Source organism: Nipponia nippon, unplaced genomic scaffold (assembly GCF_047370975.1).
Source record: "Nipponia nippon isolate SJK-2023a ecotype South Korea unplaced genomic scaffold, ASM4737097v1 scaffold_15, whole genome shotgun sequence".
NCBI classification, from domain to species: Eukaryota; Metazoa; Chordata; class Aves; order Pelecaniformes; family Threskiornithidae; genus Nipponia; species Nipponia nippon.
This window is the reverse complement of record NW_028262331.1, coordinates 8,378,955-8,403,667: the sequence shown is the minus strand read 5'-3', so window position 1 is coordinate 8,403,667 and position 24,713 is coordinate 8,378,955. Positions and strand designations below refer to the sequence as shown.

Here is a 24,713-nt window from a genome sequence, read left to right as displayed (position 1 = left end):
GCAACTCCCTCTGAATTCAAAGTACGAATATCTATGACTTGATCGAAATCATACACTATTTTTTTTATTTAAATACCACTACAGCATATAAAATTACACTTAGAAGAGAGGAAAAAAAATACATACATTTAGATTATTTACATACTTTACATCAAGATGACAAAAATATACTTGGTAGCCTGATGGTATTATTGGATGGTTACAGCACGGCGGTAGTCCTGGAACGCAAACCCAAGTGTCTTTGGCAATTCAGCAGCAGCCTTCCTAAATCACTGGCCAACAGGGGCAGAAGACAAGCGATGCAAGATTTTCCCAAGGCCACACTGAAGAATCGGACCATTCATCTCTGGAATATAAACTGGTTTTAATTGAGAAGTATTTTACTTATTTAAGGACCCTGGATGCTGTCATTTAAGAAAAGAGTAAGTGCTGGATTGACAAGTTGAGCAATTCAAGTGTGCTGAAGTACTACATTCACTTCTGGCCCAACAGCCAAACCTTAATTTCCTTTCTCTGCCACAAAAGCAGGTGCTGCCTCACAGAAGAGCTTTTGCAACCTTTGAGAAACTCCCAAATATTGCACCACACACCCCCTTCTGCAACGCCACGAAACACATCTGTCAAGGCTAAATCCTGCAGCTTTTGTATATGAAAGAACAACCGACTTCATGCGTGAAGCACAAAGGATTCAGCTGCATGTAACCGCTGTGGTACGGCTGAAATCTGCCATTCCTTTCATTACAGGGAAATTTCGCTTCTGTCACAGTCACCCTCAACACTGATTTCTTTTTTAAATTTTATCCTGATGACAACTGAAGATACCTTTGCACTTAATTCTTGAAGTCTTTCTCGTCTCTTTTAAACTAAGTGGTATTAAAAAATACTAAACCATCTGAGCTGCACAAAAAATTACACATTCTTTAAAAATCACATTTATACAGCTCATTTTGTAGTACTAGTACTTCTTTTTTAAGAAACTTTCAGACCAGTTTCGAACTTTTAATGAAGGCTGACTGATCTTTAAATGAAGTTCCTGATCTCATGAACTGAAACTTTGACCAATGGTTTGAAACACAAATTTTAAAATGTTAAAGCATTTTCTTAGTACTCAGTGTGATGGTGCAAGTTACTTACACCACTTCTCTTGGAGTATTCTTCCCTGGAGTATTCTATTCCATCTTGCTCTGCAAGGCTCTGGAACAGTAGTTCACTTAACTTACACAAAAGCGCTTCAATCTCAAATTTTTCTTACCCATCATTTTGCTGTTTGCTCAACAAATTAAATATTCACTTTTCAGAGTATTATAAAACCCTTCCGGGTGTGTTACTGTATCACTTCAGAAACCGAGCAAGCCTGAAAATCATGCTCAGTTTCACTAGAAATTGTTTACCAAACCCATCAGCCTCAAAAGCTTCACTGGAAGCAACAAAAGCCTCTTTAAAGAATTCTTTTACTTTCAGCCATAACTGAATCGAATGAATGAAAAACATGGACTTCTTGTGTTCCAGTTCCTCAGTCCACTTTCACAGCTTTCTCCAAATTTAGACACCACAGACCGTGGGACTAGCTGCAGTACAATTTCATTTGCGTTCTTCTTAAACTCCGCTTACACTCATGTTAATTATTTCAATGATAGTATTTTCAACACAGTGGCATAACCGGACATCAGGGTCCATGCTTGCAATGTCCCCGGAACAACTTTTGTTAGATGAATCTTTACAAAGTCCCGACGCTTCATATGGTTTCTCCTTTAGTTGCTGGAGACCTAGAAAATTAAGTAGAAGCAGCAAGGTACATCTAAATAAATAAATATTTTTTTAAAATTGTTGCATTACACCCATAACACAAACATGTATGCTATGAAATTGCAAATTTGAGCCACGCTGTTTCATGCACTAGGCTTAACTCCGCAGATTATTTCTAGAGACACTACAACATTTCTTTTTCTTTCACCTATGTCTGACTCCTTTGGGTGTTTTTATATTCCCTCTTCTTTTAACGTAAATATCCCAGCATAAATAGGACCAGGGAACCTTGTATCACATGAACAGGGCACTTGTCTTCAGACAAAGAAAGAGACAAAAACATGCTCAAGATCAACTGATACACTTAAACGGTTAATCCGTGTTCACATAATCACTATATATTTATCCAACCATGCTATGTCATCTGTAAGACTTCAGGTAGCTCATTTGACTTTGCATTTCCAACAGACTGGGAAGATTTATATGGCCATTATGCCTCAGCTGAGGGGTTGAAACGTCCTTGTGTTCTCAAAAGCCAACAGCCTTTGCTCATGTCTTCAATCCTTAAGGCTACAATGGCAAATTCTCTGCACAACACTTGCATGCAGGGATACATCTTGAAATGATACAAGCAGGGAAATAAAACAGAAGGAAGGCAGTACAAAGTGTAATAAAAGGGGTAAATTTCAGCCCCTTTAGCCTCTAAACTCTCTCCTTCAGTCCAGTAAATCCACCGATCCCTATTCCTTCTACATTTACAAGACAACAGCAGTACTTTTCATACTGCATTCCAACTACACTCAAACTTTTGAAACATTAACATAATTTTCTCCCTGGGACCACAACGTTACTTTTGAAATACAAGGTACTTTACTTACGTGTAATAATTGGGTCGAAGTCTCTTGTCTGCGTAGCAACATCAGAGGCACAAACTTGTCCTATTTGTATCAGCAGAGACATAATATCCTCATACAAAGGAGGAAAGGCTTGACAGAATGACACCAAACAAGGCAGGGTCGGCATGAAAAAAGCATAGCGCTTCGACTGGGTTAAAACTATCAAGGAAAAGGAAATGGTTAAGTAAAAAGGAATTATTATAAAAATCCAGTCAAGAATTGTTGTTACTTTTACAATTGTAATAACACAGTGGCATTTAGACAAAACTGCCTTCAGCCTAGACAAATAATTCTAATTTACACAACAATGTATTTAGGGGTTGCTGGAGTGCTTACCTGTGAGAAGGGTTCCCATCACATTGATAGCTAAACGAGCCACGCTGAGAGATTTAGGTAGTGCATACTGGATACACAAAAATGAAAGTAACTGGATGGCAAATATCTGTTAAGTAGGCGAAAGGCAAAAGAGAAACAAGCAATAAAGTTACAGATTGCTTTGCACTTTCTATCTAAAGCTCTTCACGGAACTTATGAGTTAGTAAATATTCCCTATTTTGCCAATGAGGAAATGAAAGTCAGAGAAGTTTCAATAATAGTTATTGTGAAATTTTTCTGCTGACGTTAAGAAAAAAACCCCCCACATACCGGACATTAATCGAAGTACCAGTGTTAGCATTTCAGAATCTCCCCCGCAGACACAATTTGTTCTAACGTTAACAATGAGCAACAAAGCAACACTCAATTTACAATATAATCCTTGTAAAAGCTGTTTAAGGTCCAATGTGTTCTAGTTTTAACTTCAGTTGAGTGGCTTCTCATCAGCAGTAACTTTGTATTTGAGAAGGGATTAAATAAGAACATCTACAAAGTTGGCTTGATATAGAAAACAGGAATCTTTAGCCCAACGAATTCCCATTACCTACAACTAGCCAAATATGTCATCTCCCCTTGTCACGCTATACCAAATCGAGGTCTACAAATTGCTTTAGAAAGTAATAACGAACGATTATTTGCCATTGTTTTTCATAATCATCATGAGAAGACCTTCAGAAATATTGGTGAAACATTTCAAAATCAAACTCCTGACTCCCCCTCTGCTGAGCTTGTAGTGAGAAGAAACCACCACTCTTCAGATTCAAAGAGCGTAACTTTGAGGAAAGCCGCACGTGTCATTCTATCAGGCTTTGTTCTTGCAGTTAGACCAGGGGAAGAACTGGTAAGACAACTGGCAAAGGAAAAACTTAAATTGACTTAGAAATTTACACCTTACAGTCTTGTCCCAAGCCTGCTTCAAGAAACAGTAGTAATATTCTCTGGAAAAAGACTTAGTAGTCAAACTTTTCATGAGAATGAATAAAATTTTGATCTTAAGGCTGCTTCATCTCTTCTCCAGAATACCTTTGCAAAAAAGATTTCAAAATTTAAATCCTCATAGAAGTTCCTGTAGCTGTAAAGTATCACATAAAAACTAAGTAGGCAAAACCTTTGCCAGATGATTTATACTCAATATAAAGAATGAATGAAAGTCATTATTGAAAAGTAATTTTATTCATGTTCTTGAAGCCAGTATTGAAATTCATGAGTACTTCCTAAACAACTGTACAGAGATATGTTAGTGGAGTTGTCACAATCCCCAATTTGGGGGCGAGGGCCGGGCCTTTACTTTAAGGTAAAAGTGCTACAGATATTACCTAAATATCCCAGGCAAGTTAGAACAAGACTTTTTTTAGTGATCCTTTTATTTTCTCCTCTTAACCAATACCTCATCAGGGTTAAGTAGTTCCAGTGATTCTCAAACTAGATGACTGTACAGTACCTGTTTTTCAAGTTCAGGCTGGGCAATGAGCTCCGGTATGAAATCCAGACATATGTGCATCGATGGAATCCCCGCCACTGTCAGTGCCAGCAGTTCACATGGATAACCCTGCGTGATTAAGAAAACAGATATGTCAAAGGTGTTTTAAAAATTCTGCTTCAAGTAAGATTTTAAATTAGATCTGTGTTAATGCATTTTTCAAAACTCATATACTTCTAAATCTCTTTTGTTCAGAATTATAAGCAACAGACCTGTATCCCAAGGCAACAGCAGGCAGGCCGGGTGAGAAACCCAGGGTCTGAATCAGTTCTTTATCCTCAATGTATTATTTGCATGGAAACTCTCCCTCCACTCCCCAAACTAAACCAGGCTGCAGTGACCCTTTCCTTCTGTGTCTGTCCCCTGTGTTCCAAACTTCACCAGAGGCCCCAACTTGCTTATTTCACGACTGCACCATTATGACTTTTTTAGTCACTTAATCAGTTCCAGGTCAAGGCAAATTAACTCCTTTTAAAGGGACTGCCATCTGGCAATGGCCAATTTAACACATACTAAAAACACATTTATATTAAAAAATTTGCTAATCTTTCCCCCCTTCTTTTTTTGAAGACATACAGCTGCTTTGGCAGGGGCAACCTTTCTCCTTCCACTCTAAAGAGATAAACTGTGTCCTAACAAAAAACAAAGATAAGATGTTTACATTTGAAGCCAAATTACAGTTTTGAATAATGAGTATACTAATTTTAAAACATGGCCAGAAAAAAGTAACCCACAGAAGATGTGGAACAATTAATTATAAGATGATTAGGCCAGTTTTCCTTGGCCTAGAATGGACAAACTATTTTGGTATCAAAAAGGGCAGAGGCACAAACAAAGCATGTGTTTAATGATGAGGAACAGGCATGGTTTAGCTACTCCCTTCTCGGCTACAACACAGAGTCCAAGCACTGAAATCCGGAGGAAATGTAGGTAATAAAAATTTGGCAAGACATGAAGCAGGGAAGTGGGCCATTATCATTTCTGAGGAACACAACAGCAGCATTCAACATCCCTTGACCACTTTATTTGGCCCTTTCTTAACCAGAGAAACCATGGAAGGACTAAACAGTGCAAAGCAGACCTGGAAATGAACTAGTTTGACTATGTTGGGATCAGCTATATACATCTGATGCAGTAGACAGCAGATCAGACACTGGACCTCTCGAAGATTACACAGCAAGCTATCATCTTCTTCTTCTAGTTCAGGACTCTTAGGGCCTGTAGTACTATGAACACTCTTGAGCAAACTGGGGGTGTTACTGCTCTGGGCTTTCTCTTCTTCTGTAGGTAAACAGATCTCTAGAAGAATCTGCACGGCAGCACTGTCCTGTGAAGAAAGTAAGCAACAGAACATGCATAAAAAACCCCAGTGAAATCACAGAAATCAAATACAAAGTAATGACAATTTAAGAAATGGAAGACTGCCCGGTGGCTAGAATTTCTAGCTGCAGATTTTTTTTTTTACATAGCATAAAAACAACTCAGTTCAAGAATCACAAATCCTGTAGAACATTAAAAAAACCCCAACACTTTATCTGACAGATAATCAAGGCTCAAAGAACAAAAGCTTAAATCCAACAGATCATCATAATCACAGATCAAAAGAGTAAATTCAAAAGGAATCTCATTGTTTCAAAATAAAGGTCCAATGGCCCCTTAAAGCATCCAGATCAGACAAAATATGCACGTGGCCATGTAACTCAGAGAATTCAAGGGAAGACTACACTACTCATTTCAATATAAAACTTCCTATTAACTCAAAAATCATCTTCTGATAGGGACCATATATGTGACGTTCTTCCAGACAGAGGTAAGAAGAGACTGTCTGTGAAACAGGATTACTCAAGAATTCCCATCATGTCAAGCTAAGTAAGTTAACCATTCTTCAGCCTCACACTTTACAATGCTGGCTGCCTCTCTTAAATAACATAGCTCAAATGATCATGCATAGGTCTGTCACATTTATTCCTGTTTTACTGCTCCAAATCGAAATACAGAAAGAGCCTCTGATAGCACAATCAACAAGGCAAAAGGGCTAGTAAGCAGAACTCTTCTGTTCTAACAGAAAAGAACACTATCAAAGCAGTTAACCAACACAATGCTTCAGAGCAGAAAACAGAAGACCGAAAACATTTAACAACCTGAATACAGAGGCAGTTTTCTTTTTTGTGGTAACAGAAGTCGGTAAAAAAAGAAGTAAAAAGGTTTCCTTTTTTAATTTCCTGTTTCTGTATTTCTGTTTTATCATTGTCTTTCCTCACAACATTTAATATCCATTTCTCCCACCTTACCTGAGCAGCAAGCAATGCATTTTTTAATTCTTCCCTTGTAACTTCTGGGGCCTCTGGACCCATTGCATTGTTTTGGGATGGCCTAATGTCCTGCTCTGCTGTTTCTTTTAGGTGAGAATTGAGGTAAGCTTTTGAGGCAAGAAGATAGCCATTCAACATGTGCAAAGTTATATCCATCAGAGGAGGACTCCTGATACGGGAACACAAGACATTTCAGTAGGCAGAACAATAAGACAGTAATAATATGAACAAATTAAAAGCACTCCTCAAAGGCTCATTTGGCTGTAGTCTGGTTCATACTAAAGCTGTTTGCCCTAACAGAGCAGAACACTAAATGTCACAATCCCTCCTGCTGCCCTGCCATTCAGTCCTGCTTCTCTCATGCGCACACATGTATGCGTACACTCTACAAAAACAAGGAACTGCTGAAGAGCCTAATTTCTGACGAACAAAGGAAACTCAGAAAGTATTGGCTGTATGTGAAGTAAGGAAAAATAATGATCTGAATGATGAGGAAAAGTAAGGCAGACAAGCTCTGAACTGTGTCCACAATACTAAGATGATAGTTTGCAAATCATGTTGCATTATAGATCTCCCTAACAGTTTTAGAAAAGTAGGATTTTGCATTTGCATCCAGGGCTGAAGGGCCATACATTTAAATATTTCACGTACAGTTGGGGATTAAAGATGTCATCAATAGAAACTTGAAGTCTAGCAGAGTTGTAGCAACTCATATGAAAATTGGATTCACAGCTCAATTGCTAAAAGGCAAGGAGGGATGGATGCATACAAACAAGAACATGAAGCACAAATCAAGTTGACTATTAGCCATTTATTACGAACAAAAGGATGAAAAAAAAAAGGGAAAAATAAACCACAACTGACAGAAAATGTGAAAAAGAATACACAAGGAATAAAGCTAGGGGCTGAAGTACATTTAAAATTATTAACTGTTATCTTTTTTAGAATAACAGATGCAATTTTCTTCATTACTATGAAAAAGCAAAGTTCTAATTTATACATTGTGACTTATTGTTTGCATTATTTTATATTCTCCTTAAAAGCTGGCCCATTGCTGTCGGTTATGATCATTTTCACTACCAAAACTCTCAGCTTATTCTTCTGCATCAGTGCCATAAAGCAGCATTACACATCCTTCTCTATCATCACTGACATCTAGAAGACCTAATTTCTAAGTACTGCTAAAAGACTATCTTGAGAAATTAAGCAACTCTACCTTTGTCATATCCATCAAGCACCCACTGGCAGAAACTGTTACCCAAAAAGATGGAATACCTACAGGCCCATGAGGGATGGCAAAAGACAGCGTGCAGTGGAAGGATGTTACAGCTACAACCTCAACCACCACCACCACCCTGTGGCAGCAGCCATTTTAGGCATGCTGCAATGTCTATTTAGAACAAATTCCCACACACAAATCTAAAATGGATGGTCTATGTACAAATCCTGAAGTTTCCAAAATAGAACTGGGTGTAAGGTTGTCCAACAAGACACTCAGCTGGACAGCGTGACACGCTGAAACAGCATGCACAGCTCGCTCAGTCCTCTGACCAACAAGCTCCATACAAAAAAAAGGAACTTACAAGCTCATATGATTTGTTTGAAAGTATGTTTTGAAGTACTGAAAGCTTTTACAAGTTTTCTATGAGACACCCTTATGTTTAGCATTCATTATGTATCAACGTAAGTACCACAGAATATAAAAAGCTAAAGGAGGGAGATGCTTACCTATGAACTCTCTGATCACATCTCAGTACAATCAAAGGATCAATCATCAGATCATTCTGAGTGTATTTCTGCTGTCGGACTATTTTTACTGAAGGCTGCAGAGCATTAACAGTCATCACCCACAACCTAAAATGAGATTATTTTTATGATTTTTTAAGAGAGAATCCGTATGAGAAAAGGGATCACATAAGCATCTGGACACTCACTTATCTCAGTTACCTGTATTTTTCTAGGCCTGTCAAGGAGCAAAAACCCCATACTTCATTTGCAGCCCTTGAAGTTAACCAAGATATAGTTAACTTACATTCACCGGAATTACAGCAACCAAATTGTTTTCACTGCAATAGAGCGTCCACTTCCCCAGAAAAGGCATGTTCTTACTGGAGTGAGTTTCATCAGTAATTCATCATAAACAATGTACACTATAAAATCATACTGCTGTATTTTAAGCGAACTGGTGACTTCCTTTCCCCAGAGAACAAGAAGTACCTTCCTTTTAAATACAAAGGTTAAAATTTTCAACAAAGCAAAAAGGAATGCAACTCCAACACATTCTATTCAGTCACAACCTCCAATTTCCCAGACAAAGGCACTATGTTCTTCTTTTTGAAACAGAAAATGGCATTCCACCTATCTGCAACAACAAACGAAACAGTATTTTGAACCTACCTTCTTGGCATCACAGTGTTAAGAACCATCCAAAGTTTATTGACAGTCTGAAGAATCCTCCGAGGGACTCCAGCATTCAGCAAGTGATTCATATTTGATGTCAATACTTCTGCATATGGGATCAATTCACCAGCTGAGAGAAGCGTTAAATGTTCTAAGATCTGCATCAGCTGGGTGTGATTTCCAGGCAGCATGGAAAATGCTATAAAATAAAGACAATGGGATCTTGGTAAAACTGGACTTCTGACATTTTTTCTGACTTGGCAGCAGAACATTTTCATTATACAAATGCAGTATGATCACATGAATTAAATGGCTACACACTTCCAAACCCACTATACACCAACCAATTTAGAAAGACCACTGCTTGCTTCAAATGAAGTCAGTTACCTTCTTGGAGCTGTTTGGGAGAGTGATTCTTCGCAGTGTTTGTAAGAAGCATCCTCCTCAGTAAGGCATCAGTGCCCGTGATCTGTTCCTCACAGATCCAGTCTTCCACAATGCAGAGGTGTGGATAGTTAGTTGCAAGAAGGCGTAACAGTGCAGAATGCAAGCCTTTAGGGATATTAAGAAAGTATGCATCTCAGATTTAAGTAGCTACATTTTTCACCTCAACATTTTTATGCCTATCATTTCAACAACAGACCTTAACTGAATGACTGCCAAGAAGTTCAATGTTGCATGTTTACAGCCTGATATTCTAACTCCAACAGAAAGGAAAAGTGACCTTTTGGAAAGGTGGGAGGACCCTACAGTAACTCTTAAACTCAGTCTGGAATAATTACAAATTCTCAGGCAATTCCCACTCTAAAGCCTACGCTAGGTAGGTAGGACCTACTCTAGAAAGAACTGCCTTCCGCAAACTTTTGCTCTTACTCCTCAAACATATCTGTAATCTCACTAGTTACTACTGACAGATTTTAAAAGAAAGGAAGGCACACTATGAAACAGACAACAGCCACAGAGGTGGAAACACGCTTCGCCTTCCTTCTTCGTGCACGTTAGACTTTCACACACAGATATACCTCCCAGTTCCTGCTGCAGTCCTTGTGCCTGCCGGATGAGGTACTTGATTGGAATCTGATCCATTAATGCTGAAGAGTAAGACTTGGGTTTTTTCTGCATGGCAGCTATAAGGGAACAGGACAAGAAACCACGCATAACAGTTACAGCTGGAAAAAATTATTTCCCCAACTGAATCAATAAAGAAAATGTAAAGCACTTGTCTCTATATTATCCAGGTAAAACAGAGAAAATCCCAATAACACACCTCATTACTGTTAAGAGTATTAAATCAAGGTCTTCAGGAAACCACTTCTGTGACCATTTCCATTTAAAGATTTTCCTGGCATTTACATTTGTTCACAAGATCTCCATACTATCTTTGACCAAGTCCAACTCATTTTGAGATCACAGGTCAAATCTGCACTTTCTTTATTCAGGGCTTTTTATTCTTAAAAAAAGTTATCTGCTGGTACGTGGAATTCAAACTGTATTCAAACACAACACCCTGTAGTGAGGTGGAAGTTAGAAATGCAGGAAGAACTGTAATTGATTTTATAGTATTTCGGTCTTATGAATAGCATGAAGAAAATTGCACTGATGAATGCTGGAAGTTTTGTACCCCAAAAAGGGCAGTTAAGAACACCCACCAGATATAAACACTGTGTTTTCACTGAAATTAAACTCCATCAATAAACTACACAACATCCTTTTAGAATTGATTTAAAGTCTCAATTTCAAAGGTAAAAAGGGATCATTCAGTATTGTCACCTATAGAATGGCCAATCCAAAGAAATGTGTGTGCAAGTTTGATGACATATGAATAAATGAAGATGTGAAGTAATTAAGAAGTCTTTGTTAATTGTTGCTGTATTTATTAGAGGGTCATAAACATTTCTGGTAACTTTTTGGCCAGCTTGGACCTTTTTTAATCTGGAAAACAAATTACTCAACTACAGAGTTTTTGCAGCAACTTTATCTCCTGAATTTCTGCAGCAACGCTGTATTTATTACAAGAATCTAAACTTTTTATGCTGTGCTTGAATCTGACAGCAACATGAATTTTGGTTATTGTAAGAATTCCTCTCTTGCATCTAATTTTCAGTTAATCTGTTTTCCACTGATGCACTCACATATACCTAGTATCTTTGTGTTTGCCAGTAGTGCTTCTTCGTACGACAGGACATAGTAGAGGACAAGCAACTGTGTTGTGATGCTGTATCGTTGAGTGAGACGAGTATTTTCTCCCTGTATATAAAACCACACACAAAGGTCACGTTGCATTCCTGACTCTTGAGAACAAAAATTTGGATTTACCTACAAATACGAAGAAAGATAAGGCAGTAAGCCTTGTATAAAAATATCAAGCCATATCAGGTCCAAGCTCAAAGTTGCAGGGAACTTTTCTTTTTTTCTTTTTTTTTTTAAATGAGCTTCAAATGTGTTTTTGATATCTTGGGACACTAATAAGGAGTCATCCCAGGATTCCAACACCAGTCAATGCTTACCACTCATTCTACATGTGTCCAAGTGACCATTCTCATACTTCCATCAAAATGAAAATGCTTCTTTCAAAAACAGCTAGAGTGCTTCAGTTAAATACTATTTTTATCTAACAAGATCAGGTTGGTACAGAAACTGTACGAATCCTGCATAAACACCTCCACTTTTCAATCCATGAAGTGCTTTTCATTTTTAACAGCGTGAGGTGATGAGTTCCCAAGAAAAAGGGCAAAACAGGGACAAACAGCAATCCTCCTAAAAATCTGCGCAGCACTAACAAGATTCACTTCAAAACACATGACCATCACTGTAGGTGGAGGCAGTTTACTATACAGGCACTAAAGACAAAAACTGAGGCAACTTACCGAATCTGTGTCAAGCATATTTACAAAATACCGAACTACATGTTCACATTAAAGCACACAAAAGAAGCAAAGAAATCATTTACCCCAGAGAGTCCTTGAAAAACATTCAGTATCTCCTGTTCTGTGACAGGCTGATTTGTGGCCTCTGGGTTGGCTTTAGATGCAGGAGTAAGAATGGAGTTAATGTAGACATCGATAAGAGGAAGCAACTGAGGATGGAGTGGAGTGGTGGTTTCACAGAGCTGCCGATAGATCCAGTCCTAGAAAAAACCATGCCATTACATGTTCCGTTTCAAAGCTGGAGGGCTATTTTTTTTTGTCTGCAAGTACATCCCCTTTTAACTAGTTACAAAAAAATGTAACTGAACGAGGCATTGACTTTGGAAAGTGTAATACCAGTTCTGAGTTGGACCTGCTCATAAACCGCGTATCCTGGACCCTGCTCTGTACAGATCCACCAATAAAACTTGTCCCGGCTGGAGCTATCATTCTGACTACAATTTTATTAAGCACAGACAGGGGGAGAGAGATAACTTTCTTATTATTTTTAACTTCACTACGTTATGGTCTCTGGATTACAGAGCTAAAACTGGGTACCCTAACCTAATACACAGTACCTCCTTAAATTACATGGTAATAGGCTATAAGATTCATCAAGAATTCTGTTCCTATAATCCAACCAAAAAACCAGCCTGCAAAACCTAGTCAACATTCAAAATTATGAACAGAAATAAAATGAAGGTCATACCTTAATGGATACTTTGTGCTTGGTGAATGATCGACTTTTTAAAAGCTGGTAAATGCAGTGAATAGGTAAAAACCCAGTAATGTTGGCACTGAGATTGCCTGTAACAGGCACGCGAACTGCATGGGCCGTAACAACCTAAAGGAAAGTTATAATTAACAAGAAAATTACCACAAATATTCACCTTATCACAATGCATAAGCACAAGGTGACAAAGTTACACACCTACATTCTTTCTGGCATTTACTTATTTTTGGCTGTTTGGAAGCTGAAGAACATTTTAATGTAGTTTAATACAGTATGTGTATAATACATACTGCATTTGTGAGCAATTTCCTGCTACTGCAAAAAATAATGTCATAGTGGACAACTTTTCTCCTTTGCTTCCCCATTATTTAAAAAAGCCAAGTGTTCAAAAAGCATAATCAGATCAGAGTACAAAAAGAAAGAGCCAAGGCTCTTCAGTACCAGCAGGGCTTGGATTCTTCTTGTAGGTCAAACTGAAGCGATTACAGAAGAAAGAGAGAAAGAGAGAAAGAGAGAAAGAGAGAAAGAGAGAAAGAGAGAAAGAGAGAAAGAGAGAAAGAGAGAAAGAGAGAAAGAAAGAAAGAAAAAGGGGTGGGGGGGAAGACCTAGGCTTAAAATACCTGTTCAGTGAAAATCTCCTGTGTGAATATTGTCTTCATTCTGCTGAGTGAGCTGGGCTTAATAACAATCTGAAACAAAGAAGAAAGTACTTGTAATTTTAAGTTCTAGCTTTCTTATAAATCAGTACTCCAAATTTATTTTATACACTGTTAACTTTTAACCTTTTTAAACTTGTCTTCACTAGGATGCTGGGAAAACATTCACATCTATACTTCAGATGTAAAAGAAAAATATTTTCAAATGTCACAACTTCATCACTCCACATCTTCCTTATCCTAAAAACTACCTACCTAGCTTTTACATTTGATGAGACACTGTTTCACGACAGGAAATTGAAGGCAAGTCTCCCTCGGTAATTTTCAGAAATTAATCATTACATATATAGGTATTTCTTTAAACTATTTAAAATAAAACGTTTGCAGCTCAGTTTGGAAACTACTTCAATTAATCTTCTAAAAAAGGTTATTTCTTGCAAATAATGATTTCAAGAAGTCAGCACTTTTTGAAGGTACTTTTATTATAACATTTCTCTGTATCAAGAGGTACGCATAGTTTAATGTTTTTCTAGAGGAACTAATTTAGTTACCCATTTTGTTACTTTACATTTCCTTTAAGTACATGAGCAAAACAAAGTTCTTGATATCAAAACTAAAGTAAATAAAAGAGTATAAATACACAGTAAAAATCTGACGTTAACAAAGAAATGTATGTGCTAGAAATAGTTTAGGATTTACCTTCATTCCCAAGGTGGAGCAGACCAAATCAATGATAGCACTGAGCTGATTACTATGGAAATACATGGCTACCAAGAGAAGCATCTCTCCAAAAGAAGCAGACACACCAGAAATGCTAACAATGACAAAAAGGAAGAGTTAATTTCCAACAGGACATAAGTAAATGTGAGATTACTGGAATAATTAAAACGAAAAGAAGCCTGCTCTCACCTTTCAAAGTAAGCTTCTTCCTTTATCATCCAACTAAGCCACATTACCATGAGTTGCTCCTGTTCTGGGGTGCTGCACAAAGAAAAATCAATAAAAGATCCTTTTCCCAGGAACTACCGCTAGTTTTACTAACAATTACTAGCAGAAAAGCCAGTATTTGAGGAATCTTATGCCAGGAGACTTTTTGTCACTTTCACTTTAGCATCAAACAGCTGATAGGCACTGATATTTAGCACAAACTTCAGTCCAGCTGTCAGGCAATTTCTTGTCTTGAATGCACACTTCTTGTCTTGAATGCACACAGCAGAAAGCTACATCCATTAAGTACCTACATTGCTACTCCTTTGAACAGGGTCTCTAAAGAATTTAGCCATAAATTTTTTCAATGGAAAAGTGAACTAGTAAGGCCTACTTTAGCCTTCAAAAATCATTCCAAACTAAGCTAATGCCAATGCTCCCTTCTCAAAAGATTTGCTATAAACAAGAGGGAGAGCTGAGTGGAACATCAATTTACTCATCATAGAGTGAGACAAAACCCTTCAACCAACATACGGAGATCTGTATAAAGAATTAGGAGAGAAAAACTGTGCAGCTCTGGGGAGGTCATTGCCTTAACGGTGCTAAACCAGTAACATCTCAAGCTCCTCCTTTATTGAGAGGTACCTGACAAGAGTGGAGAAGGCCAGAAGCATACAAAAGGAAAGGGACACAAAGCGAACACCAGCTGGAGTTGCGGGAGGTCGGCTGGTCATCAGCTGCAGTAGCTGCTCAGCTTCTTCATCAGTTGGTCTGAATAGGACAGAAGAAGAACAAAACCCACACTGCTAATTTAAAAGTGAAGAGATCTCCAATCTCATCACAATGGTTAAAGATTAAATTTTCTCTGTTATTTAATCTGTTTATCAAGTTGCCATCAATAAACGAGTATCAAGATTAAATGGCAATTCTCTTTGAACTTAAAAAAAATCTCTGTTAAGAGATAACAACAGTGAGAAAACTGCCCCAGGATATAATCTTGCCTATTAGCACAAAATACCTAAATTAAAACTAACAATGCATGAAGATGCTATATTAGGACTCTCTAAAAAGTAAAAGTAGAGGAATAGAAATTCTAAATTCATGTCGGGTATGTTGCTAGAGTTTTTAGCTGCTTTCTCTTCTACACATTGCTCCAACCACTTAGGCCTAGACTTCTTTTAACAAGCCAGTAGAACTGATTTTGCAGCTTTAAAGAGAGCACCACATTTCTTGCATTATTTTAGATAAAAAAAAATCAGCAATGTTGATAAATGGATCTTTACCATTAGGATGAAAAAACTTTTCTGCTGAGAATAGTACCAGAAAGTAAAAAACATACCTGTCTCCACAGACCTTAGCATTACATAGCGTTTGCTCTCTGCACTACAAAGATAAAGAAACTTCCATCCACTGGCAACTCCAGCCCTCAGCACGTGAGAAGGGCCTCCCCTAGTACTAAAATTGGTGAGGCCTGCCAAGACTGTTTCAAGGACACAATGGCATTAAGAGACAGCTCGTGTTAAAAGGGCCCAAAGGTCTCAACCCCTGTTTAAATGGACAGACAGCGAATAAAAAACACAGAGCATTAAAACATTCATTACTTCAGCCCAGCAATTCCCATCAAAGCGCAATAGAGACGTAACAATGCGCTGGCTTTCACGACATGCTCTTCCTTCAGTCCTGAATACACAGACACATTTGGCTCCATATCAACATCTGCTTCTTCAACAATGTGTGTGCTGCGAACCGTGGGAAGGATTCCCATGAGCTCCAGGAGCAGCTGCCTCCTCATTTGCCAAAGCACAGAACTGATATTATCTCTTTTTCTCTGTGTAAGAGGTTAAAAGATGAGAACAACAATGTAAAATCCATCCCATCAAACAATGTATTACATAAGAGCTTCCATAAGATGAAGTCAAGGAAAAAAAAGAAGGGGGGGAAGAGGAATTGTTTTAAAATACAGTTTTCAGTACCAGGGCAACAGGCAACACGTGATCATATTACAACAACTTATTACATCAAAACACGAACTTTAACTAACTCAGCTAACTAAGCAAGTCAAGATGCAACTTCCTATTGCGAACACTGAGGATGAACGTATTTATCAGGTTAACATTACGAACTTACAGTTCCCTGGTTTCCACACCTATTGAATCATCTACCTAAATACCTCTCAGAGGAACAACTGAATAGCTGCCTTCAGGGACACTGTTTATAGGCCTGACGGTCCCATAAGAAGATGCTGCCTTGTAAAGGTTGCTCCAAGACGCGCCACAGGATTTACATACACTCAAACAAATATGGGTGCCCACATCCAGAAGAGTTACAGCAAGCTGTAAGAGTATTTTTTAAAAAGCAGAATATTTAAAGATTTTCATACCTGTTGGCCATTTCGGATAAAAGTTCCAAACCAAGTTCGAACCTTTGCATTTGTTCCAAGTAGCAAACCACTCACAAAACATACCAGGTCACTCACTCCATCATCCGAAGCTTCATTTTTGGTGTGATCTAAGGTCAAAGCCACACCAAGACCTGGTAGATGACACTCTTCCACCTAGATAAAACGCTCAGGCTCAGTCATCTTCTTTGTTTTTAAAGCTCCAATAAGGATCATAATTATGATTCTCATGACAGACTAATGACAGACTCACCACCATGCCTCGGACCCTTAGAGCTTGGGAAGGGTTCATTTTACACAGGTGGCGAAGTGCTTCTGTTCTACGACGGCCTCCAACGCTTTCCTCATCCTGCCGTTCACCATTCTTAATCAAACCTCTACAGACTGAATAGCCAACAGGAGGTGTAAGTAAATCTGGCCTTTCCAACAGAAAGCCACATAAGCATAAACACACAAAGCCAAGCCATTCTGTTCAGCTCACTGTGATTTATTAGCTGGGCCACACAAATCTTGTCTGGGCAGGAACTCATGATCTACGCTACATAAGCAGAACAAAGAAATAGTCTTTCTCCTCAGAGAAATTACAGGGTCATTACAGATTTATGTATCATCCAATTACTACCCGCACTCTATCTAATATAACCTGTGCATCTGACAGCCTTGGAGACTGAAATCTTATTGCGAGGTAAGGGATGCTAAACAGGCAATGTCAACACAAATTTTTCACCTCGTAATGTGGCTCAGTCTGAGGGACAAGAACTAATAGCAAGGCTAGACCAGGTTCACAGTCCCAGTCACTCACTGCCCGAGTCAGCCTTTACAACGGTGACCTACAGAGGAAAAAGCTCCAACATGCACACGAGTCTACAAGTAGGTTGCAAAAAAGGGGAATGAGCACGATAAGAATGAGAGCCTATCAGCACCTCGAGGTATAAATGCATTCAAATTATATTTCATAAGCCAAACACTCTCCCGTTCAAATATTTATGACACATGGCTTAGCCCAGAATTAACTATACTGCTAGAAATCATTTCATACCTTTAGAAAAAGTAAGCTGGACAAGAAGAAACTGTAACTCACCCTCGTTAAAGCTATCAGGAACGTTGGCCACCAGAAGGCAGAGGAACCAGGCTCCATTTTTAACATGCAACAGAGCTTCAGCCACATCAACTATTGGCAACAGCGATGGCAGCTCTGGATGAAAAAACAAAAAAGAGTTTTAAAAGTCACAGTGTTTCACTATGAAACAAATAAAACCTTGCTTTTAACGTGCATTTCAATAATATGCTCAAATCATTAAATGGAAAATCAATCTGACCTATTCCTCTTTCAAAGAGCTAGACAGCCTAGATTAACCTTAAATCAGTCACAACGGCTCTAAAAGTTATTTTCTTACATTTGTAACAAGTTAGAATATACTATAAATACAGAATACTACACCTGCTTGCAAAATGCAGAGAACATCTGCTGCCTCCTCCAGATAAACAGGACTCTCGAAGAGCTCAGAAGATTTGAGAAAAAACTCACCATTTGATTCCGACACCTACAAGACATCATTCATCATCACTGAACAGGTTTTATGAAGCAATTTGTCTGCTCAGTTTTTATGACTTTAAACTCAGTAGATTGGATACATTAAAAACTCTCAAAAATGTACAGCTATAAGCACAGAACAGGCAAGTAAAGTGTTTAGCATAAGAAATATTTACTAGTGGAAATAGGTCAATACAGCTAGTATCATTTCTTCTTTCCAGAAGAAAGAGAAATAGCTCACTGACAATTCTAAAAACATGGTAAATTTACACAAGGAAAATAAAATGCTGGGGGAGAGGGGGCATGAAAAATGCAGTGGCTAATATCATACTGCAATAGGAGCAAAGAACTGGATGGCAAAAAGTCATAATTTTGTTTTCAAATATGATTTCTGCACTGATGCATCACAAAATCACATTATGTTTGAGTACAGCATATTACAGAATATCCAGGCTCTGTACCATATTAGAAAAGATTACCCTCATTTGTTCTGAGGAAGAAAGAAATCCTCTAGGAAGCTGGGTTCATAAGAAGTTTAATCACAAGCTACCACTCAATTAGACTGAGACTTTAAATCTTGGTGAAGCAGGTAAGAACTGGAGAAGAGCACTCACACACACCAGCAGAAACAGAACCAGACAGCACATCAAGCTATCCGGAGTGCATTTTCACCGACACAAAATTCACAAGTGCCCAGATATGGAGAAATGTACCTTATTCATAATTGCTAGTAATTCGCTAAGTACGAGACGAAGCCGACGAGGGGAATCGCTGTGCTCAAATTCCAGCGTCAGCCCATGCTGAAGCTGCGACACCAAGATGCTTTCTCCGCTACCTCCTCCTAGCTTGTGCCTAACAGATGGTTAAAAACAACTGTTAAATGTTTCTGCAAACACAGAAATCTCATCAGGTAAAGGAAGACAGTAATTCTGTAGGGATTTCTTCTACCATGCCAAAGACCAGAAAAGACACTTGTAACCATAGCGCATCATGGAATCCGATTCAGTAGATTATCAGAGTTTCAAGGGCCTCTCTTCCCCAGGAGCACAGACAACCACCAAGAAAGTGCATGCACCTGACCGGTCCCTTCTCCTCACAGAGGAGCGCCAGCCGCTCCCCTGCCCGCTCCCGGGCCGGGCAGCTCCCCCCAGGCGCACCCCGCACCCCCGGCCACCGGTCCCCCAGGCAGACAATTAAACCCAGCTCCCTGTATGCTGCTCTGTCGAAAATGGGGGGTTTCCTAAGAGAGTATCAAGGGACAAGCAGTAGCAGAGGCACGGCCAGGCCGGCGCGGCGCTCCCACAGCAGCCACAACTAAAACAGCTGGAAAAGCCACACCGCAAGACGCCGTTCTCCGCGTTACCGGAGCTGCTGCTCTTTGCTGGCGTCCTGCTCCAGGGCGTGGAAGTCCACGGACAGCAAGGCCACGATGGAGTTGACCGCCTCCACCCCCGAGAGGAGCCGCAGGATGAGCTTCTTGTCCTGCGCCCAGCTGTAGCTCTGGTCGGCGGGGGCGCAGAGGGCCATGCGCACCAGGCAGGGCAGCAGCAGCCGCAGCTCGGGGTCGCTCAGCGCGGCCAGGCGCACCACGTCCACCTTCTGCATCGCCTCGAAGGCGTAGGGGCTGACGAACTGGAGGCCGGAGCACTCCGCCATGGCGGAGCCCCCTCACGGCCGCCGCTCCCCCTCTTCCGGCGCACGCCGAGGGCGTCCGGGCGGGAAGGGCGCAGGAAGTGAGGTCACCCCGGCGCCGCGCGGCCGGCGGCGGCCCCGCCCCTTTCCCCCGCCCGCTGTAAATAACGCGACACCACAATCAAGGCTTCATGAATAATTTATTCCATTTGAAATTTTTTTAAAAAGTATAAACCTTTTTCATTTCCTCAATCACAATTTGTACAACTCAGTGTTTATGGCATTCGGCAGCAATAGTGTTTGTTCCTTAATCGCTTTTATTTATTTTTTTTCTTGTCACGATAAATACGACGACTTGGCCCATGGCGTGTGGCGGCTGTGTGAGAAGGTGGGACAGCTCCCTCGGCGTGACCCGGCCGCGCTGGCAGGGGCGGGGAAGGCGACATGTCCAGTGAGGAGGCCACGGGTCGCTCTGCAAGGTCCGCACGTCCAGTTCGCTCGGAAAAACCTAAAGCTAGATTAGTAACATCCTGAAAAAGTGACCCTGAGGATTGTGGTAGGTCCCAAATCCAGTTCTACTGTAAAGTAAGCTTTACTCCACTGAAAATAAAAAGTACACCCACAAATAATAATAATAATAATTAAAAAAAACCCAACCCTTTAAGTATGAAGCATAGTCCTGGGTCCTTTACTAAAACAAAACAAAAACCACCAAAAAACCAAACCTTCCCAGCTGGAGGTTGTCGAGACGGTAATGTCATACAATGTCACCTAATTAACGAATTCTCAAAAGAAACCCAGATCAAAACGTTGCTTATGCAGCATTACTATCAAAACAGACTGATATGCTGTGCCATACTGTTGTGCAGCAAATTATATGGTGCAATAGCATTTTTTAAAACATTTTACTCTTATTTTTGAAAGCTTTAAAATAACGCGACATAATATTTTGATATTACAGTATTAACAAATAGTGCTTGATTAAAGACATCTGCAAGTCTTCATAACAACACATGAAGTTAAAATTACCAACGGAGGTAAATATAGAAATACAATAATCTGCGCCATAACTGACAGCTAAGTAAGAACATAGCTGAGGATTTAAATATAAATTCATTTATCTTTAATTATTTCAGAAAATGTTAGAAAGATCTAAATGTTACAGCTACTTTAAAATGTAAGGGTTGTTTGCAAGTACAATTGGTGGCCTGCTGGTCTAGCAACAGGGTTTTCAGAAATCTAATTCAAATAGCAGTGAGTCAAAGGTGATTAAAATGGCTTAAATACAGTAATAGCTAGGTTAAAATACATATTTTTAATCGGAATGGAAGGATCTCAGATTCTTCTTTCATTGGATACTTAGGAGAGAAACCTCCACAGCTACTTAACAGAGCACTGCCAGGAACAATACTTCCTTGCAGCATCATTTTGAGAAGCCAGAGCTGAAATTTTCAAATATTTAAGCTTGTACTTGCTAAAGAACCCAAGTTATTGGATTGTGACAATTTTATTTATAAACCAGCTATTATGTGCACTTAAAATAGTTAAATGAAAGTAGCTAACAAATAGGTATGCCCAACGTAGTAGTTGGCTCCACGGTGCTGGCAGGTTTGATATGTACATTGCCGGCTGTGACTATCACTCCAGAAATGGCCCTCCTAATCTTTTCTAGTGGTTATAATATTAAAATTTACTTTAACGGCATTTGTGGGGGGAGTGGGAAACTGGCAGCTTTCACAGTTGGAGAGTTTCACAGGAAAGGCTGTGGTCCAGGTAACAGAATACAGTTACACCAATGTTCAGGGAGCTGATTCACTTACCTTTATGAATACAAGTTAGATTTAACACAAAGCAAGCCACAGCAAAACCCAGCCCTTGGAACTTGGCTAAATGGAGCCAGGGTGAAAAATGACCACTTAGCAACAAAGCTTTAAAAAGGGAAAAAAAAAAAGATAGGACATATAGGACATACGCTTTGAAAATTCCAGTTTTAGGAGCACTTTTCCACTTCAAAAAATCTCAGCCAAATGAGGAAAAAAAACCTTCTGTAAGACAAAAATGGGCTGTTTAATCTGCGGTGCACTACCATTATCAACATAAAGTAATGGACAGACCCAGTTTTTAACTCTATTTATCAAAATATGCTAGCTTCTGATTGCACTCATGTTATTTTGAAGAAATGACTGAAAATTTTCATCACCAATTGTACAACTTCTTTATACAAAACAAAAAAAGTCGCTATTATTGTATATACATGATTCAGTGAGACTGTTTATATGAAAGATGACCTCAAGCAGGTATTTTGCATTTACGAAACGTGATTTTCATTAACACACTAAGTTTTGTAAATGCAAGCGAATTCTTCCTTGTAGGGGATTAACAGCGGGTGCACAAATGGATCTTAAAACTTGCTCCTTTAAAGGTTTAAACCAGCAAGACGGACAGTATTAAGACCCAGGACACGGGTTATCGCAACAGGCTCACGTGAGCACTGCAGGAGTTAAGTTTTTAATCTGGTAGTCAGATGAGGAACCCAGAAAAAGCATATGCAGTTGCTCTTCAGCACCCGTAGGGGCTATTTTAGAGCAGCATCAGACATTTGGCATGTGCTAGGAGAGAGGAAGGAAACTACTGAGAAAAAATGGTGACTGTAGACAGAGGGAGACGTTTTCAAAAGCCTTGTGATTTGTCAGTCCCTTCCTTAGAGAGGGCTAAGCCTCCTTGGCACATGCCCCAGCCAGAGCCCGAAAAGGGGATATGGGGAAGGCCATACACTGATACTTGGGACCTTCACCACAGTGCCAAAAATACATTAAAAAGGGAAATGTTCAGGGTTTCGTGCTGTTTTTTTCCTAGTGGAATAAAATCTGAATACCAGAATTCACTGAGAATCTATATACACCACATTTTCGTTAAACACACACCAATCTTAAAGTCAAGATTGACTATTTTTGCGTTTGTAAAATGGCTAGAGCTGGGCTAAATTTCAGCCTTACAGGAGACTTTGGATAAGATCAGCGTTTTCTGTGCGTTCCGTATCAGATTGACGTTTTATCGCAAATGTGGAAGAAAACAACGCAGTCACCACAGTGCCAAGAATATCTAGGTAACAACAATGCACAATAGATATTCTTGTAATATTAAAACTCGTATACTGGAAATAGATCTGAGAATCTAGCCACAGCCCTGAACCATAACACAAACTTCAGTTGAAGAGTTTATTCATTTTATTCTCACTACAAGTTAAACCACCTACAATATCACTTATATATTGCCATTGTTACTCTGTAAAGGTGTGATATAAAATGCTGTAAGACCCGGTACCTTTTCAATTTATATAAACACAGTGAACTTCATTACTGTACATGTACTCTGCAACTACAGCTTAGCTGTAAATCCCCCACACACAATGGTATGGACATTAACCCCTCTATCCCCATTAAACTGTACATCAAGACAATACAAATTTACTGTCCCCACCCACCCCTTACAAAAAAATAATACTCTAAAAGCAACCTACTGCAACTTTTAATTAAGACGATTACATATATTTTAGACCAATTGCTTTAAAGCAAGAAGGCAGTATAAACCTTCTAGGAAAATTTTTATAAAAGAGGTTAAGAAATATAAGACAATTTATACATTTAAAAACTTACAATAAATAAGAGATGCAGGCATTTTTGAATACTAGGTACTATAATCCAATACAAGAACATCTCGATGTTCCAAAGCCATAGGTTGAAACTTATTGTTCCTCATGTTTCTTCTCATCTCCATGCTTTTAATATTCATTAACCATGACTGGGTACTATGGCTCATTACTCTTCACAAATACTGTGGTTGGGGAAAAATGGTTAATTTTGCTACTAAAAATGTTATAATACACTTTCTGATCATCATTCTAAAGTGTCCCCCGTAGTCGATGACTCAAAGACAGTGGGGCGATAGGTGCCCCTCTCACAAGTCAAAACAATATTTGCTGGAAGTAACAAGATTCATACCCCATCACAAACAACTTGCACTGAGAAGAATTATAACTTAGTCCTGCAGTGAAATATCCCTTTTCCTCATTTTTGTCTTGCAAAATTCAGATGAAGATCACAGCATATTCATGATAAAGTTATACAACTGATTCAGCACCACAAAATGAATTGGGAGACATGACCGTCTGTCCTGGGTTGCAGGATCACAGGTTAGCCAGGAGAGTGCATTGTACTGTTCCAGAACAAACCTGAAAAGCAAACAAGCTTCCATCAAGCCAAGAGATTCTCTCACCCGTATTTTACAGTCCTCGTTTAATATCATCCAGTTTCTTTGGTATTAAAAACATAATACGTTTGCCAACATTCTGAAATAACATGCCTTCAGAATTATTTCAAGCAGTTCAAAGCTAAACTTTCTTTCAGTGGAAAACTGTCATTTTAATTGTCTATGCTTAATTAACATCAAGAGGGTCACGTATTTAAAAAAAAAAAAAAAACACTAAGGAAAAATCTGACGTTTTCTCAACAAGTGTCCTATGTTTACATGAGTCTCTCAGACTCTGGTACTTCAGCATTTCAGTCTTCCCACAAGATTGCCATGCAAGATTCTGGCTTAGCTATAATTATCTTCCTCTCATTTATGCACCATCTTCTGTGTTACACTTCAGACTCTCTTTTAGCTTCAGGAATTTATTGTCTTTCAAATATTTTCAGTTGTAATCAACATTGATTAGT

The 24,713-nt window shown here is 39.1% G+C and overlaps 3 protein-coding genes across 7 annotated transcripts in view; all 3 read right to left on the bottom strand.

Moving 5' to 3' along the window:
- BRIP1 (BRCA1 interacting DNA helicase 1) overlaps window positions 1-279 on the bottom strand; it is a 66,108-nt gene extending 65,829 nt beyond the window's left edge. For all 3 annotated transcript variants that reach the window (XM_087752294.1, XM_087752291.1, XM_087752293.1), the window contains exon 1: window positions 146-279. The gene's annotated coding sequence lies outside the window, so the exon portion shown is untranslated. The remainder of the gene's footprint in view (window positions 1-145) is intronic.
- On the bottom strand, window positions 43-20,077 carry INTS2 (integrator complex subunit 2). 2 transcript variants are annotated; one of them, XM_087752295.1, is made up of 24 exons: window positions 19,727-20,077; window positions 19,077-19,215; window positions 18,271-18,373; window positions 17,911-18,024; window positions 17,083-17,213; window positions 16,812-16,985; window positions 16,033-16,259; window positions 15,077-15,202; window positions 14,414-14,485; window positions 14,204-14,318; window positions 13,469-13,537; window positions 12,825-12,959; window positions 12,160-12,336; window positions 11,348-11,456; window positions 10,232-10,336; window positions 9,597-9,761; window positions 9,207-9,408; window positions 8,538-8,663; window positions 6,789-6,978; window positions 5,579-5,824; window positions 4,459-4,566; window positions 2,979-3,084; window positions 2,625-2,801; window positions 43-1,766 (listed from the first exon to the last, which is right to left on the bottom strand). In XM_087752295.1, the coding sequence occupies exons 1-24, from the start codon at window positions 20,017-20,019 to the stop codon at window positions 1,597-1,599; spliced, it is 3,579 nt and encodes a 1,192-aa protein (XP_087608421.1). In that variant the 5' UTR covers window positions 20,020-20,077; the 3' UTR covers window positions 43-1,596. The 2 variants fall into 2 exon arrangements, with proteins under 2 accessions (XP_087608421.1, XP_087608422.1); XM_087752296.1 differs by having other exon boundaries at window positions 5,657-5,824.
- Window positions 20,078-20,176: 99 nt separating this feature from the next.
- The window catches only part of MED13 (mediator complex subunit 13), a 58,252-nt gene continuing 53,715 nt past the window's right edge, over window positions 20,177-24,713 (bottom strand). For both annotated transcript variants that reach the window (XM_009469414.2, XM_087752290.1), the window contains one exon: window positions 20,177-24,226. In XM_009469414.2, coding sequence (XP_009467689.1) covers window positions 24,094-24,226 — 133 coding nt within the window. In that variant the 3' untranslated portion in view covers window positions 20,177-24,093. The remainder of the gene's footprint in view (window positions 24,227-24,713) is intronic.